General features: G+C 35.2%; 1 protein-coding gene across 11 annotated transcripts in view; it reads right to left on the bottom strand.

The window, feature by feature from the left end:
- PTPRD (protein tyrosine phosphatase receptor type D) overlaps window positions 1-17,636 on the bottom strand; it is a 590,847-nt gene that overhangs the window by 83,375 nt on the left and 489,836 nt on the right. For all 11 annotated transcript variants that reach the window (XM_056803979.1, XM_056803969.1, XM_056803973.1 and 8 more), the window contains one exon: window positions 14,316-14,439. In XM_056803979.1, coding sequence (XP_056659957.1) covers window positions 14,316-14,439 — 124 coding nt within the window. The remainder of the gene's footprint in view (window positions 1-14,315; window positions 14,440-17,636) is intronic.

Below are 17,636 nucleotides of genomic sequence, written 5' to 3'. Positions count from 1 at the left end.
AAATGCCCTAAGCAAGAATTTATAGACCAAGGGAGATGTTTTCCATCCTGCTACCAGTCATGGGCTTCAAAAAAAGGCAAATTTGAGAAGTTAGAAAACTCTTTAAGAAAAGGGTATCTGAGAATGATGATTCCTAAGAAACTTCCAGTACATACTCTTAAAGGGATAGTTAGTGAATTTCTAGACTAAGAAATAATGATTACAAAAACTCAGCATGGTTTCAGCAAGAAAAGGTCATGCCATATTAACCTCATTTACTTTTCAGACTGGGTTACCATATTTGTAGACCAAGAAAATGCTATAGAAAAAGTTAATTTAAATTTGAGAAAAGAATTGACAGTAACATGCTCTTCTTGTGGGAAAAGGAAGAGATATAGGTGGAAAAGAGAATAGTTAGCTAGAGTAATGGCAGTGGTAGTAGAGACACATGTCAGTCAATGGTAGACTTGTACTTCCAGGCAGGGAAAGAATAACTCTGAATTCAAGAGTTCCTGAATTCAGATGTTGTTCATGGGGAAAAAAAAAATTCTCAACTCCAAGTTTCTTGGGAAAAGGAAAGGATTACAAATAGAGGACAAGGGTTGCCAAAAGAGGGGAACACTGTCTTTGAAGAAATAAAGTAATGCCAAAACAGAGGAAGAAAGGAGCAAGGAACCGGTCTTTGCTCACCCAGAAATATACTGCCTTGAATTCCTAGGAAAGAGAAGGTCCCTGGGAAGGTGCCAGTTAATTTAGCAGTGCCACTCCTCCCCCTTGAAAATGCATTTACTTCCTAGGGGCATTCTAAGGTGCTATTTGATTGATTTATGTTTTTGTATCTGTTTATAAGCTCTTATGAATTTTTTTCCTTCTTCAGTTTTCTGTATGGGTGAAATAAAGTTATACTCATATTTGATATAAATCTTGAACAATGAATAGTGTTCATTTAACGATTGTGAAGGATCTGAGATTTTGTAGGACTGTTACCCAAATTTGGGGAAACTTAGACACAACTCTTTGTTGCTGAATGGTTTCAGTTGTGTCCAACCCTTCATGACTTCATTTGGGGGTTTTGTGACAAAGATCTGAACTCATAAAGATAAATCTTCTACACTCCAGGTACAATACTCTATCTAACTGTCCTGCGACACAAATTCTATCTAACATTTATTTTAGAAATTTTCCTATATTAGCTTCAGATGGAAGCTATAAAACAGAAAGATTAAATTATGCCGTTAGGATCAGACCCAGTCAAGGTGGGCTGATGCCTTTGAAGGATCATGGGCCATGAAATTATATATATAGAGAGAGTGTACACACAGTACATTTTTGGAAGAACACTGATAAACTAGAGAGTGGGCAGAGGATGGCAATCAGGATTATTAAGAGCTTTGAAATCATGGCACAGGAAGAGTGATTGATGAAACTAGGGATGTTTAGCTTAAAGAAAGGGAGATGTAATAGAGACTTTCAAGTATTTGAAAAACTAGTATGTGAAAGTGGAAGTGGGGTTAGGATTATTTTCCTTAACCCCAAAAGGCAGAACCAGGATGTAGCAAAGAAGATTTAGACTTGATGTAAAGAAAAACCTCCTAGCAAGTAGAGATATCAAAAAGAAGACTGATTTGGCTTGGAAAGTATTGGTTCTCCTTAGCTTGACTACACATTACGTATTCTGTAGAGGCAATTTTTGTTCAGATATATTTCGGACTAAATTGCCATTAAAGTGCTTTCTAAGAGATTATTTCATCCTAGTGGGATTATTGATACTGAATTCTTGATTCTTACTATGAATGTATGGAAGAATTCAATCAAACCTTAGAGTCTCACCTGTTTGTTTTTTTTTTTTTCTGTGATGAAATAAGCATAGTCAGAGAGGACTTAAGACCTCTAAGTCCTCTTCAGCTCAATATCTGTGACCTTATGATAAAATTTTAGGTTGTATGATGAATTCTGGCATCTAGAACTACTGGTACTAAATTTGAAAATGACCATGGCATTAAAAAAGACACCAATAAAACCTTTTTATGAAGCTAAATGAAAAATACTTTAAAGATACAAACATTCCATATATCACAAAATTCCATGGCTAAATTATTTTTTTTAAACCCTTACCTTCCATCTTGGAATCAATACTGTGTATTGGTTCCAAGGCAGAAGAGTGGTAAGGACTAGGCAATGGGGGTAAAGTGACTTGCCCAGGGTCATACAGCTGGGAAATGTCTGAGGCCAGATTTGAATTTAGGACCTCCTATCTCCTAAGCCTGACTCTCAATCCACTGAGCCACCCAGTGCCCCCTTAAATTATTTCTTAAGGAACTTTTCTCTTTATTATATTGAGAAGGGCTATAATCCTTTTTATTAATAGAAATCAATTTACTTTAAATCATGTATTTTTAGTTGTCTGATATTCCCTGCTACTTAAAAATGTCTAATAAAATTATTTTCATTTTCACTATTACTCATAATAATAAAACATTTGATTCCATACTGTGATTTAAGACAAAAATGTAATACTTGGTAGAACTCTCCCCATCTATCTCTGTAGCACAGTTTTATAGACCCTCTGGAACAACGGAAGGAAAATCTCTTCCTTCTATTATGCCATTCAGTAAATGCTTATATAAACAGAGTGTTTCTCTGTGGGTTTTTAACAACCTGACCTCCAACTCTCCAGTTTAAGAATCTGGCTGAATACCAGGGTAAAAACTGATCCCTACAGTGTCAGAAATAGAACTAATGGGAATTTCTTTGAAGAACACCAGTGCTTAATTCCCACCCAAATCTGAGAGGCACAAGACTTTTGTTTATCTTAGAATTACTAAGGAAATGACATAGATTATTAGTTTTAGAAGGGACCAACAAATGTCTTCATATTTTGTAATTAAGGAAACTGAGCCCTAGAAACTGTTCAGTGACTAATAAAAAATTATAAAAATAGTTTGTGGCAAAGCAAAGTCTAGAACTCAGCCATTTTGAATTATTTATTTTCCACAGAGGATTTAACATAGATGCTGGGTACTATTTCTTTGTATCTCAGAAGTGCTTATATAACATTTATTTTTCTATTGTTTTTCAACCTTAAAGGAAAATCTAGCCATACATTTCCTCAGTAATAACTTTCAAACCTCTTCTAGAAGTTGTCACTATTGATAACATGTTAAAATTTGTCTCATTTTAATGCCTCTGTTAGTTCTACAAATTAGCAATGAAGTTCATTTTGAGATTTAAAAGGATTGTTTTTAGATCCACCTGACTTTTCATTCCCTTTTACCTCTTAGGATTCTGAAATAGTAAATTCAGAAAGAAAAATAAAAGATCCCTCTTTCTTCTGCCATAAAAACGGATTCTAGTTCACAATGAGGTACAGAACAGAGCTTGTTCTGGCTGCTAATGATTCAGAAAGAACATTGTCTTCATTTTTCCACCTCATGTGAAACTTGAAATTTAGAAATTAATAAAATTCAGGGCTAACTGCTATACAGAGAAAGTAGATTGCTGATGAGGACGAAAATGTAGCATTCTTTCATTTATATCTTAGTTACTCTGATAGAGTGAAGCAATAGTCTATTTCCAATTCATCCAGAGAAAACACTGTTTTCCACAAAGGCAGAACCTATTTAATTGCCTCTCACTCTCCAGTCTTGGAGTTTGGTCAATAGATCCCTTATGTCTAGGATCAAATACAAAGTCCTCCATCTTTTTAAAGTCCTTCCCCTGGTCCCTTTCTTCCTTTCTAGTCTTCTTACACCTAACGCTCTTTCAGGTACTGTGTGATGCAATGACACTGGCCTTCTTGCTGTTACTTGAACAAGACCCTCCATCTTCCAACTCTGTGCATTTCTATGTCTGGAATTTTCTCCCTTGTAATTTCCACATCTCTGGCTTTCTTGAAGTTCTGTATTTTGGAAGAAGCCTTTCCCAGCCATTAATCTTAGTGATTTCCATTTGAGACTATGTGCAATTTATCCTCTATATATTTTGGCTGTGCAAATGTGTTTGGCTATCTATCTTATCAGACTGTAAGCTTTATGAGGACAAAGATTACTTTTGTCCTGGTTTTTATTCCCCCCCGCCCCCATATAGCACAATGCTGGCACATAGTAAACACATGCATGCTTATTCACCTGGTTTGGGTTCTTTTCCTTTAGAAAAGATTATGTCCTCTAGCTTTTTCAAAGATCCCAACTAACTTAGCTACAATAACAGATTAAAGTGGAAAACACATTCTGTATAACTAAAACTACAGAGGGCAGTTAGCTGGAGCAGGCTTGGCGTCAGAAAAACTCCCCTTCCTTAGTTCAAAGGTGGCTTCCTACACTTAACATCTGTGTATTCACTTAAGCCTGTGTGCCTCAGTTTCCTGATCTATAAAGTGAACTGGAGAAGGAAATGTCTAACTACTCCAGTATTCTGGCCACAAAAATCCCAAACCGGGTTGCAAAGAGCTGGACGAGATGGAAACATCTGAACCTCAACAAGAACTTGCTCTATATAACTAAATCCATAAAGACAGGTAAGGGTGGCAAGATGAACACCTTTAAGGCTTTGGATTCCAGTCAATTCGCGAGCATCCATTGTGACAAATCTCAATTATCTACAATCTTTTCCTCTTTGATAAATGGCTGAAGTTGCAGACTACCAACAAGTGACCTGAGTTGAGAAGAGCCTGAGGCTGGTGCAGAGGGTGTGGGTATGAGCATCTGAGCAACAGCTGGTCTGAGTGTGTGCCTCTGCCTACATTCCAAAGCTTACTATAAATATTCAGGGGATTACCCACACCTGTGCTTGCTTCTGATTGCAGAATTTGGAAGCGATTTGTCCACAGACACAGTGTTCTGGGGCTCCCACTGTAACAAATTTATGTGTCATGTTCAGAGCCCTTTTATCTAAATTATATAAAAGGGCATTTTTTAAATGCCTACATGTTATCCTTCAAGCTTCAGTATGCATCATTTCAAGGAAGTTTTCAAGACCTTCTAACTTAAGGAATACAAACTACTTTATTCAAAATGAAACATTTCCCACTTGGTTCCTTAACCAAAACATTATCCTTGAATTTGAATGCTCATTTCCAGGTGCTACCCCGAATAAACAAGCATCCCCTAGGAGACAACACTAGTATTATCTGACTTCTCTAACAGCCAACACATTACACACAACTCACAGGAGACACAGCTACAAAACAGAGCCTCAAAGGACATTTTTTCTTCAGAAAGCATCCTTTCCTAGATCTGTCACTGCATCCACTATATAGGAACAGCAAAATCACTCTATCTCCAGACCTCAGTTTCATCATCTTTAAAAAAGTGGTCAAATAAGAGCCCAGGAAGTAAGCTCACTCAGACAAACTGAAAGAGAATAGAGATTAAAAAGAAATTTCTTCTCAGTAGTTTATGTTTTACTGCCACAAGCTATAATGAAATGGCAGTAACTGGAACAGCAGCAGTTAAAACGCTATGTTCATAGGTAAGTCATCAGCACTCCAAAAATAATAGGGCAAGTGCTGGGGAATGTAGATGTCAGCACTATTTGCTGGTCTAAAATAGAAAGTTGCCATCTTAAAGGGTGGTAATTGGATTTACATTTTACCTACATTCATTTTAGGTACCCTGTGAAATGACTTCTAGTCTACCAAGGGCTAAGGAGACTACTCTATCTAGCTCAGACAAATGAAATCATAAACATTCATCTGGGTATCATTCCAAAAGGGAAGTGCTAGTATATATAAAACAAACAAACCCCAAAGTAACAGGATTAAATCTCACTGTGCTTACAATTAAATTGAGAAAATGCACTTAAAAGTTGGAAATGCTTATGAAGTTGTACTATCAACTTAAATCAATGGCTGATGTGATGAAGGACTTGTGAGCCAAATGAACTAAAGCTGTTATAAGACAAAAATAATTTTTAAAAAGTGTCTAAAAATAGTTCCCTTGCTATGACATGCATTTTGGTAAGAAAGCATCTGCACTGGAGGTGTTCTTAAAATGCAGATCCAATAATTTCTGTGGAATCCAGAAAAGAAAATGAGTGGATAACAATATTGACAGAGTCAAGCTCAAAACCAAAAAACTAAAGGGAATACCACAAAAGAGATCATCTTTAACAAAGCGACATGGAAAGTGTCAGATGGCAGCTATCAAAGGGATTCTTTCAAGAGACAGATAATAACTTAAATTCCTAAGTGACAGAACTTCCTACAGAATGCTTTTCTTTGCCACAATTAAATAAAATATTGCACCAGGCAGCATAAACAATTTTCCAAAATGTTTCATTTTGCTTGAACAGTTGTTTTCATGTATTTTTCCACCTAGTAAATTTATAACAGCTTTGTAGACACTGTGGTTTGTAAAAAAGGACTCTCAAAAGAAGGCATTATAAAATGTTTGGGATGGGCAACATGCTAGTATGTCAACCTGTGCTGACAGCTGTTCCTAACCAGCAAGCAACTACAGAAACTGACTGAGGAGAACCTCCTCATCTTAACTTAAAATATAAAAAACCCGTGTGGTGGCATGCAACTGGGGAATCAATATTGCAGAGTAATAGGAGCAGCTTCTTGCCTTTCTTTTATTAGATTTATCTTACAGAGGATGATTCCCCTGGGAAACACTTTCCCATTTTAAAGGTGCTAAATTGCCCATCACACAAATAATCAAGCTGTTGTAATATGATCTATATTATTTACACTTGGATTTTCCTGAATTGCTTCTATTATGCAAATCAAACAGCAGATGATACATTTTAGATTTTCATTTAAAAGGACACATTTCCCCCCTTTTGCAATTTGTAGCACTATTATTTGGCTAGTCTCCATTTATCAAACATCAATACTTTCTTTTGCTTCACATATAATTTCAAATATATGCAGCTTTTTCACTTGTATTTTAAGAGGATGAGATCACACTATATTAGGATCCTAACTCATTTCATTCCTACCTTCACCCACAGCTCTTTTACTCAAGGAGCTCTAAATAAGTCTGAAAGAATTTTCCTCTGCCTAGGTGGCTGGGTTCAAAGGTATAAGAAGAAATCTAGAATTATTTTGTTTGTTTTAAACTGAAGTTTCTAAGAAAGGAAGTAGGATCGTGGAGAGAGGCCATTCTTTATATATATCGACTAGGGAAGGTAGGATCATAGATTCTGAGGTCGAATGGCTCCTCAGAGGCCATGTAATCCAACCCTTCTCTTTAGATATATAAGGAAACGGGACAACCAAGAAAGTTAAGTGATCTGCTGAGGGTCACACAAGCAATAAGTCATGAGGCAGGATTTTAACTAAAGGCTTTTTATAACATAGCCAAGTCCTTCCCACTTTAGTATATTAAAGTTCAAATTCTGGAAATATTTACCTTCAAAATTAAGAAAATCCACTCTATGGATGTATGTATCTTTAACATAATTTAGGATTATTGGACCATAAAATTTTGGAGATACATGGTCCTTTAGAATTCATCTATTCCAATTCTCTTATTAGGAGACTGAAACTAAGAGTGGTGAAATTGACTTCCCAAGGTCACACAGTCAGTTAATAGTAAAACAGAGATGAGAGCCCAGTTTTCTTACTGCCAAGCTTGTACTAATTTTTTCTTGCTCTGTATTTTAAAGCATTTCCAAAGCAATCAAAAGAATACCTGAAAAAATGACAGTGTACCACACAAATGTTATAGTACCCTATGTTATTTATTCCTTGGAAAAAAACAATATTCATTAAGCTACTAAAAATGCTACCAAGAAACCTCAATTTTCAGGGAAAAGAAAGAGGATTCTAATAACACCATTGAAAAACATGAATTCAAACCCAAACAAATAACAGTTTTAAGCAGTCTTTATGGATAAAGCCGATGATAATTTATAACTGGAGAAAAGGTCAGGGTGTGAAGACATGACCACTGGGGTTTCTATGCAAAAAGTCTTCTTTAGCTTCCATACAAGATTTCCTAGCTCATTGCATGTATGGTCATTATAGAAACAAAAGATTAAGTAGCTTCAGAAATGAGAAGCAAGCTGGACAATATTTACAAAGAACATATAGATCTGTCCAAAAGAAACAGGGTTCTTTACTAGAGAAATCCTTTTCTGTAGGAGGGAAAATAAATTAAGCTTTTGTAAATTATAAGACATAATGATATAAGTATGAAGTAACATTTAAGTATTTTATTGCTGATGAATGTAATAAATTGAAAATGGGGGAAAATTAAGGGAGTTAAATCACCAGTTAAACACAGCTTAATATAGTAGTAATATTAAAAATGATGATGATGATGATGATGATGATGATACATCATGACAAAAGCCATAGGTTTGTGAGAAGCATACTTTCAACATTTGGTTCCAATTTTGTTATAATTTGGGAGAGATTACAACTTGCTACCATCTTTTATCTCTGGGAAATTAAATACCTACTTGTGGGTAGATTACAGATAGTATGGAATAGAATAAATAGTAGTTAGATTGAACTGAATTGTAGATGTAGAATATCTAAATCTGAAGAGGCTTCAAGTTTCTAGCTCAGCTTTCAATTTGGGGCTCACTTTGGGGAAATTATATGTAAAGTAAACAAAAAGCATATTTTTTTCATTTGAATCAATATTTTTGGCTTTTATACAGTAACAAAGTTAGAGGCACAAACTCTAGTTTATCAATGTCTTTTGTGAAAGGACATGGAAACATTTTTCTCCCAGTATCATTTAGCGTGAAGATGGTAGGAAAGTAGCTTGTAAAGACTAATAATGACAAAGAAGGCCAAGTGGAGGGAACAGATAATACCGAATGACCTACTTTAGCAGTGAGAGAGGAGTCCTACCACAAAAGCAGCCTGACAGTCTCTTAGCCTCTAAGAACATTACAAATCTGTTCCTGGCATCCAGTCCAAATTTATAGTCTCCCAATTCATATTCTTGCTTTCCACAATGGAGTAGAGACTTGGCTTTATGATATTTGAGACTAAGTTATTGCTTATTGTTGGAATTATCTGAGAGACCAATGGATCACCATTGATTTGCTTAACATATCTAAAGAGTGGAAAGAAAGAGGCCAAATGTAAGCAGTACTCATCCAGGACCTCTGTTCAGTCTGCACATAAATGTAAACAATGAATAAATACAGTATGATTCATGAACTATTTGTCCCAAAAGGACAGCTGCCTTGTTGTCACTTTCCCACACATTACTAGCCTTGGCCATCTAATTTTTTAATGAGGCTATGGCCAAGTTTTTTATTTTGCCAAATGGAAAATGAGCACCAATTCAGTTATCTAGAGGAAGTCATAATACTGTAAAAAAAAAAAAAAGATCCTGCTTCCCTTTATAACTCAATTGTGTTTCCTTTTAACTAAAAATCAAAATCCATATCACATACATACACACACATATGTATTTTCTCCCCAAGGTTTATTAGGAATGGTTTAGTGATAAAAAAAAAGACACTAGCTTTCCATGACCTTACCCTACCTGGATCTATATCTTGTTCCCTTGTTTTAAACTATAGAGAAGATATAGTATCCACTCCTAAACATCATGGATTTCTGGAACTATAGGGAATGGGGCTAAAACACTTAGTAATCTGTCAGGGCCTCTCCTGCTGAAAATGGAAGATGGCTTAAGGAAATTTTTCTTATCAATCTTAGTTTCAGCTTTTCCCACACTGACTACTATGGGGCAAAGACTAAGTTATATTTCATTAAGGAAGAAAAAAGGTATGAAAAATAGAGCTGAAATCTCTGATTCCTCTCAAGGTTAAGGGAATAACTGGTTAGACTAATGTCACATAGTACTTTGATAAAGAAGGGAGATTTGGGCAATTATTTATTTCAATTTAACAAACATTTTTAAAGGACCTACAATATGTAGTATTACGCTGAGTGCTGGGACGCAAAAATGAAAGGTAGGTTGGAGCCAGACAGTGGAATGTCAGAGTATTCCCAATTCCCAATTCAATTGTCAGGGTAAGAACTTTCTATTTGATGCTACAGAAAAATTGGGCAAATAAAAATGCCCTGTAGCAATGGAAAGCTACTGAAGTTTTTTGAGTAGGGGAATACTATGATAAAGAAAGAAGGTTGTAATTTCAAAAGACTATGACAATAAGAATTCTTTACTGAGTATTCTTTTGGGGAGTTTCTCAATCTCAAAATTGTCTTTTGGAGAAGATAGTGTAGAGTTATTGTACTGGTAAACATTGTAGATTTAGAAAGGAAAACAAGCAAACAAACAAGGATAAATAAACACTTCTCTAGATTGAAAAGTTTAAACAGCAAAGTCCTCATGGATTAGATGGGAGGGTCTCAGCTTAACAGCTGCTCAAGTGAAAAAGAACTCAGGGTTTTAGTTGCCTGCAAGCTTAACATGAGTCAACAGAACAACACAGCTGCCAAACAAAACAAAGCAAACAAATAAACTAGTCCAACCTTCAGTTTCATTAAAGGAAAGCTGGAGAATAAGATGAAGGTCTCTAGCACTTTTAACTGTTCTCTAGAGGATGGAGAGAACAAAATGATCAAGAATCACATAGGATGAGATGGTCTGGATGGCTTGTGATTTACTGGTGGTGGAAGGAAGTAAAATCCCCACTAAGGAGATCAAAGATTGATTGAAATACTGAAGAATAAGAAAGGTCTTACAACAAAAGTGCCATGAATCTGTACAGATTTGAACCTCTGTGGAATACTGTGTTTACTTACTGACACTTTGTGGTAAGAAAGCCTTTGAAAATACAGCATAGCTAGATGATGGCAACCAGAAACCACTTTCCAGGAGGACAAAGAAAGAATTTGCAATATTAGGCTGGGTGAAGAAAAGGCAACTGGAGACATGAAGGAGTATCTTTAAATACCTGAAGGCTATTTACTAGCACTGTCAATGAAGAAGCAGTTAGCACCATGGAAGAGATAGTGGTTTGATTGGTTATCACTAGGGCTAGGAAAAGGCAGCTAAGTGGTAAAAGTAGATAAGAGGGCCTGGAGTCAAGAAGACTTAAGTTCAAATATGGCCTTAAACATTTACTAGCTGTGTGGTCCTGGGCAAAGTCATTTAACTCTGCCTCAATTTGTTTATCTGTAAAATAAGCTGGAGGAGGAAATGGCAAACCACTTTAATACCTTTGCCAAGAAAACCCCATGTTGGATGTGACTACTGAACAACAAGGCTAAGAAAAGCAGCAAAGCCAGCCCCAACTAAGTTGAGGGAGGGTTGTTACCAATTGCCAGTGAATTAATCCAACTCATTCTTTTTGTTGGCTTTAGGTGCCTTGGACTGGCTTTGAGGAAAGAGTAAGACCCTGGTGTCTACACCCTTTTGGACCTCTCCATTGTTCTCTAGGAACCTCTTTATCCTGTAAAATCATGTCATCACTAATGGAGGGATTGTCCATCAATTGGGAAATGGCTGAACAAATTGTGTTACATGTTTATAATGGAATACTACTTTTCTATAAGAAATGATAAGCAAGATAATTTCAGAAAAAGATGGGAAGATCTGATGCAGAGGGAGGACATTGTACAGAATGCCAACAATATTGGAAGATACTTCTCTGTGAAAACTTTACTACTTTCAGCAATACAATGATCTGGGACAATGCTGAAAGACATGAGAGGGAGGGAATGCTATTCACCTCCAGAGAAAAAAACTGTTGGAGTTTTGGGGTTTTGGTTAGGTATGACTTTGCTCTTACAACAATGACTAATATGGAAGTGTGTTTTGCATGACAATAAAAAGATCACCTCAGCACTGGATCTCACACTTCTCAGTACCCTTTGCCCAGGGGCCCCTCTCTACTTCTTACTGGAAAATGGAGAGCTTTCCCAGGACCTTCATTTAAGGTAGGTGCTCAGGCCAGCTATCTCTTCACTTTGCAACCAGCTGCAGTCCTCTCAATTTCTCCATCATGCCTCCTTACCAGACACTTCTGTTTTTTTGTATTCTGTATTTTTTTTCCTCATCTGCTTTTCAGATTCCCTTTGCGTGCTGTACTCCCCAAACTTCTTGAGGGCAAGAATTGACTTTTGCCTTTCTTACATTCCCAGTGCTTAGAACAGTGTCTGTTACATAGAAAACACTTTAATAAATGTTTGTTGACTGACTGACTGACAGACTGACTCTGGGGCTAAAGAAGTCTATCAGTTTACAGTCTGAAACTCTGAGAAGAAACCTCCTCATGTCCACCATGTCTCTTCTTACATATGTTGCCTTGGTAGAAAAATAGCTGGGGAAATATATGCATATTTTTATTTCCAGGTGGTCAAGAATCCCACAGCAACATGTGGTGCAACCCATAATGCCAGGACATCCATTTTATGGTAATAGCCAAGTCTGTGATGATATAATCTTTCTGAGTTAACCTTGGCTTTGTCTTATCAAGCCAAGGCCATGTTGGAGAACCCTTGTAATTTATATAGATTGGATTTAATGAAAATACTTCAAAAAAGATGGAACTAGTACCAAGGTGGAAGTTACAAGGAACTAGAATTCATCTAAATATAAGGAATGACATTCTGACAAAGAAAGCTAGACAAGAGGGAGAGGTCTGCCTTATGAGGTGGAGAGTTCTCGGAAAGATTACTGTATGGATGTTAAGTTTGATCACAGAATTTCTAAATTCCATTCCTACTGTAAGCTTCTAACCTATGATTATTATTAGGACTTGTTTTACTTAATTTTTTAGCAAAATGTACAGGAAATAAAGGGTACAGTGAAACTTCTAATTTATGAGAAGCACATTCTTATGAGAGTTATCAGGAATAAATTTGAAGAAAATCACAGAAGACGGTATGAGTTAGAAGAAAAATGGTAGATATGTTTCAATGAGGGAATAAAGGAATATTATCCTGCCCTTCATATAACTATGCTGAACCTACACATAGAAAATTAGAAGTTATCTTATACCATAAAAAAAGACAGAATTGTACAGAAGAAGAGAATTGGACTAGAAGATGAAAGGTCTAGATTCAAATTCTAACTCTGCCATATACTAACTAGAGAACTTTGTGTAAGTCATTTTTCCCTTTTCTAGAAACTCACTTCTTTAATCAATAACACTGGAGTTAGACCTTTCCCTAATGTAAGTGATATGTGCCTTCTTTCTGTAAAAGGGAATTCTTAATCCCTTTCTTCTAATTTAACTGGTTACCTGGAGATCCTTTGAACATAGAGATGTGTAAAGATATACCAGCCCATAGTGAAAGGAAGTAGAAACCAGAGGGACAGAAAATGAGGTAAGAAGGGGCTATAAAAGGCCAGCGCAAGGACTGAGAGGGGCTTTTGGACTTTTTGGACCTTTTTTGGGTTGGGAGGTGATTGGTCATTGGGGGTTGGTTGCTGGTGGTATGGGTTGGTGATTAGTTGGTGGTTGGTTGTTGGTTTTTGGTTGGGGGATATATATAAAATATAATCTGCCTGGTGAGTTGAGCAGAAGGGTGATCAGCTGGACTTTCTCTAATGCAGTTATAGGCAGATATAGGGAGTTATATAGGATAGCTAATTAGGTATTAGGCAATTTCTTTCTCTACTTTTTTCTATATTTCTCTCCTTTACTATATTCATTTTACTATATTCTTTTACTATCTCTATTTTAATAAAACAAAATTGTTAATTATTAAAAGCTGCTAGAAGTTTTCTTTTCTCTGGCTTAAAAGGATACTATCAATTTGTAACTACTATATTCTAATTAAAACTTAAGTTATTAAAAGCTCCTCTCTCATTTTGTCAAAACTCCTAATTAACCCTTACATTTTATAACATGATGAACATGGAAATATGTTTTATATAACACATGTCATATTGCCCTGCTGTCCTGGGAAAGGGGGAGGGTGAGAGGAAAGGATGAGAACATAGATTATAAAATGTCGCAAAATGATTATTAAAAATGGTATTGACATCTAATCTAGAAAAAAAATTAAAAAATAAAAAAACAGAGTTGAACCTAATGATTTCTCAAAATCTTTCCAAGCTCTAGTATTCAATAATAGCAAGATTCAAACAGAGTTGGAGAATACCTGGAATACAACGTCTTCTTCAATCAAAAATTATATCATAGAATCTATGAGCTGAAATCTCATAAGCCATTTATTCTAACTCTTATGGGGGGAAAGAGTTCTCTCTATAACTGACAATTGATTGCCAATTTAGGGAGAACTCCAATAAGGCAAATCCAACCCATTTTTAGATAGCTGTAACAGTTGGGCATTTAGTTTTTGACTTGAAGCAATTATTGCACTTTTCAGGACTGGCTATTAGGTAGGCATACAAACTTTTCAATCAATGTAAGGGATATATATATATATATATATATATATATATATATATATATATATGTATATACTCCATGAATTTCCTTACCTTCAATTGCTGATAAGAGAACCCGAGAATGGTCATATGCAATTACATTTGCATATCTATTCTTTGGTTTGTTTACTTCCAGATTTGAATTCTCCCATGTGAACTGCTGACCAGGGTCAATTGACTTGAAAAGAAAAACAGGTAACAAAATAAGACTCAATATCTGTATAAAAATGTATTAGAAATATTTATCAAAAGAAGCAAACATAACCACATTTTTTTATGCTGAAGCCAAATTACATCAAGATGATCCATACGGAAAAGATTAAGTGTAATACTGTAGTGTAACACAACCACCATTTGAGGTCACAACTTATTGGCATAATTTCCATGTTGTTGTCCTCCATTAAATTGTGAACTCCTTGAGAGTAGGGTCTGTTTTCAACTTTTTTTTGGTAACCCACGCTGCCCAGCACATAGTAAATATTGGATATATTCAGCTATATAATTGAAGGAAATTTCCATATTGATAAGATCACAGGCACACTTGTATATGAATTACTAGAATAAGTAACATGTTCAGTTAAGTCAAATGATGACATCAGTAAAAAAGCCAGACCAGGCTTAACTTCAGTCAAAAAGTTCATCTGTGAAGTCCAATATCATTGAAGAGTAATTGTGTTTTTCAGTAGATTGCTTTTCAGTAAAAAATGTGTCTAGTGGATCCTCCATGGAGATTTTACCAGAAAAGTTACCCATAAGAATTATCCAGAATGATTACCCTGAAATCCTAATATCAAAGTAACTGTTGATGGTCTTTGTTTCATTTTACCTTTTCTTATCATTTCTTCTTTCTATATATTTTACATTCCTGTGACTACTGTTTATTTTACTTAAAAGAATGAATAAACTCTCTGTTTATATTTAATCCTGGCCATTTGGGGGGGGGGGATTGTTTCTGTTTTTTTAATAAAAATCCTTACTTAATTTTATAACAGATTTTAAAATGTGTACTTTTTGTTATAGTCAAATATGGAAATTAAGATGTTCTGAATTTCTAGGATAGCCATTTAGGTATGGAATTATAAAGATTACAAAATGAAAATATATTAATCAATAAGCATCTTATTGCTATATTCTAGGCACTGTGTTCAGTGCTGGAATTTCAAAGAGAAAAAAGAAATGTTTTTTTCTCTCTAGAATATTACCTTCTATTAAAGGAGACAGTATGAATACATATAAATTTACATAAAATGTTTGGTGGTGGTTGTTGTTGTTGACTTCTGTTTATGATTCCAATTGGGGTTTTTTTAGCAAAGATATAGGAATAGTTTGCCATTTCCTTTTCCAGCTCATTTTATAGAAGAAGAAACTGAGCTGATAGGGTCAATGGTTCAACTAGTAAGTGTCTAAGGTCAGATTTCAACTCAGAAAGACATATATATTTCTGACTCCAAATCTGGCATTCTAATCATTGAGCCACCTTGCTGCTATATAAAATATATTGGATATAAATGTGAGATAATTTGGAGGAGACTAAGGCACTGCCTCATGTAAGAAGAGAAGTTTAATCTGAGCCTTGAAGGAAAATTGGAGATTTTCAGAGATGTAAAGCTTGAAGAAAGTAATGGCTATAGAGTAGCCTTCAAGAAGAACAGCAAGAAGACCTATTTCCTTGAATTATAGAGTATGTGAAGAGGAATAAAAAAGTAAAATGGCTATAAATGTAGGTCAAAATCAGGTTGTGAAAGACTTAGAAGTGCGAACAAAGTAATCTTTATTTGATCCTAGAGTAAATACAGTTTCGAGCTTTTGTAAAGTGCTTTAAAATGCAAACAAAAAAATTGCATTTAATCCTAATGGCAATAGGGAGCCAGAGATTACTCATCAGTGGAGATATGTATTGGACCTTGTATTACAGGAAAATAACTTTGGGAACTATCTTGGGAATGGAGTAGAAAGGAGCAAGCCTTGAGTTAAAGAGGTTAATCAAGGAGCTATTATAATCGCAGTAGGGATTAAAGTTATTATTATCAAGAACTTTGTAACAGTGGAGATTAAAGATATGATTAATAACTTTATTAGCATTTTAAAATGATATGATTTTTTCTAATATTCCTTCATTCAAACATTTAAGTACTGACTGTGTGCTAGGCATTGGGGAGAAACAAAGTTTAATAAAGCTTCTTCTTACAGGGGACAATAACAAGATATTTGTATAATATGTCTTAAGGCAAAGTTTTGGCATTGTAGAGTTAAAACTTTTAAAAATTAAAAAAATCTGTCTATAGTTTGCATGAACTTAAAAGACATGTATACGAAAGTCAAAAGTTCAGAGTTAAATACCTAAACATTAAATACCTAGTTAATTACCTAATATTTAATATATGCAATATATACATATATACATGCGTATATGTCCTCCTGAGAAGACTGATTTCTTTTTCGTAGCAAGGGGAAAAGGGAAAGGAAAAAGAAATGAATGAGTATATATGAAGTGCCTACTATGTGTAAGGCATTGTGCTAGTGCTTTATGTCATTAGATCTATTAACTGCTTCAAATAGCTTCTGAACATGATACAATTATCAATATTCTCCAATTCACCAATATCTTTAGTAAAAAAAAAATTTGGTTTCTTTGCCTATATGTCTGTCTAAATTGTTGAGTCCCAGTTGACTTTACAGAGTATTGTACTTTACCAGAAATCTACTGAATAACATAATTAAGGTCATTTCTGGTTTCTTGGGAAGCTCATGGTTGGAAATCTAATATGATACTTTAGATAGCACACAAATTTTAACAGAAAAGGTGAGGCTTAAGCTCGAGAAACTGCATTGTTAACAGTCACGAGTGTATTAGCCTTTAATAATCAATACTCATTAGCTTGGGGCTTAGTCATTAAGTACTATGATCCTGAAATTATACCTCTCACTAACCTTAGACTCAACTAACAAACAGTTCTGGTTATATGAGCTCTTTCCTTCTTGTTTCCCTCTCTAAAATATCCTAAGAATATCTTACAGATGTTGGCTGTCTTTGTTGGAAGACATTATTCTCTTTGATGAACTTTTCTTTCATCTGTATAACAGCTCACCTACAGATGTGCAAAACTGCCTATATTAAATGAGAGTAATTAAATTGCATTCAGGAATTCAAGGATTTCTGTCAACTTGTTTCTTCCTCTCTTTTCATTTTACCTGCTCTTCTCTCTTTTTATGAGATTCACTATCTACAGAGAAAAATGAAGAAAAGAAGAATGGAATTGTAGTTATGCCACAAAAAATTGTTATTTGTTCAGTGTATCACAGAAAACTTTCTAGAGTGTGATCCCCTGGGAAAGATGGATCAAGGGAGGAAAAGTTATTCAACCAGCCAGCTGG

The sequence above is a fragment of the Monodelphis domestica genome, chromosome 7 (genome assembly GCF_027887165.1).
Source record: "Monodelphis domestica isolate mMonDom1 chromosome 7, mMonDom1.pri, whole genome shotgun sequence".
In the NCBI taxonomy this organism is placed as follows: Eukaryota; Metazoa; Chordata; class Mammalia; order Didelphimorphia; family Didelphidae; genus Monodelphis; species Monodelphis domestica.
Note: the sequence above shows the minus strand (reverse complement) of the source record. Positions and strands in the feature narration are given on the sequence as shown.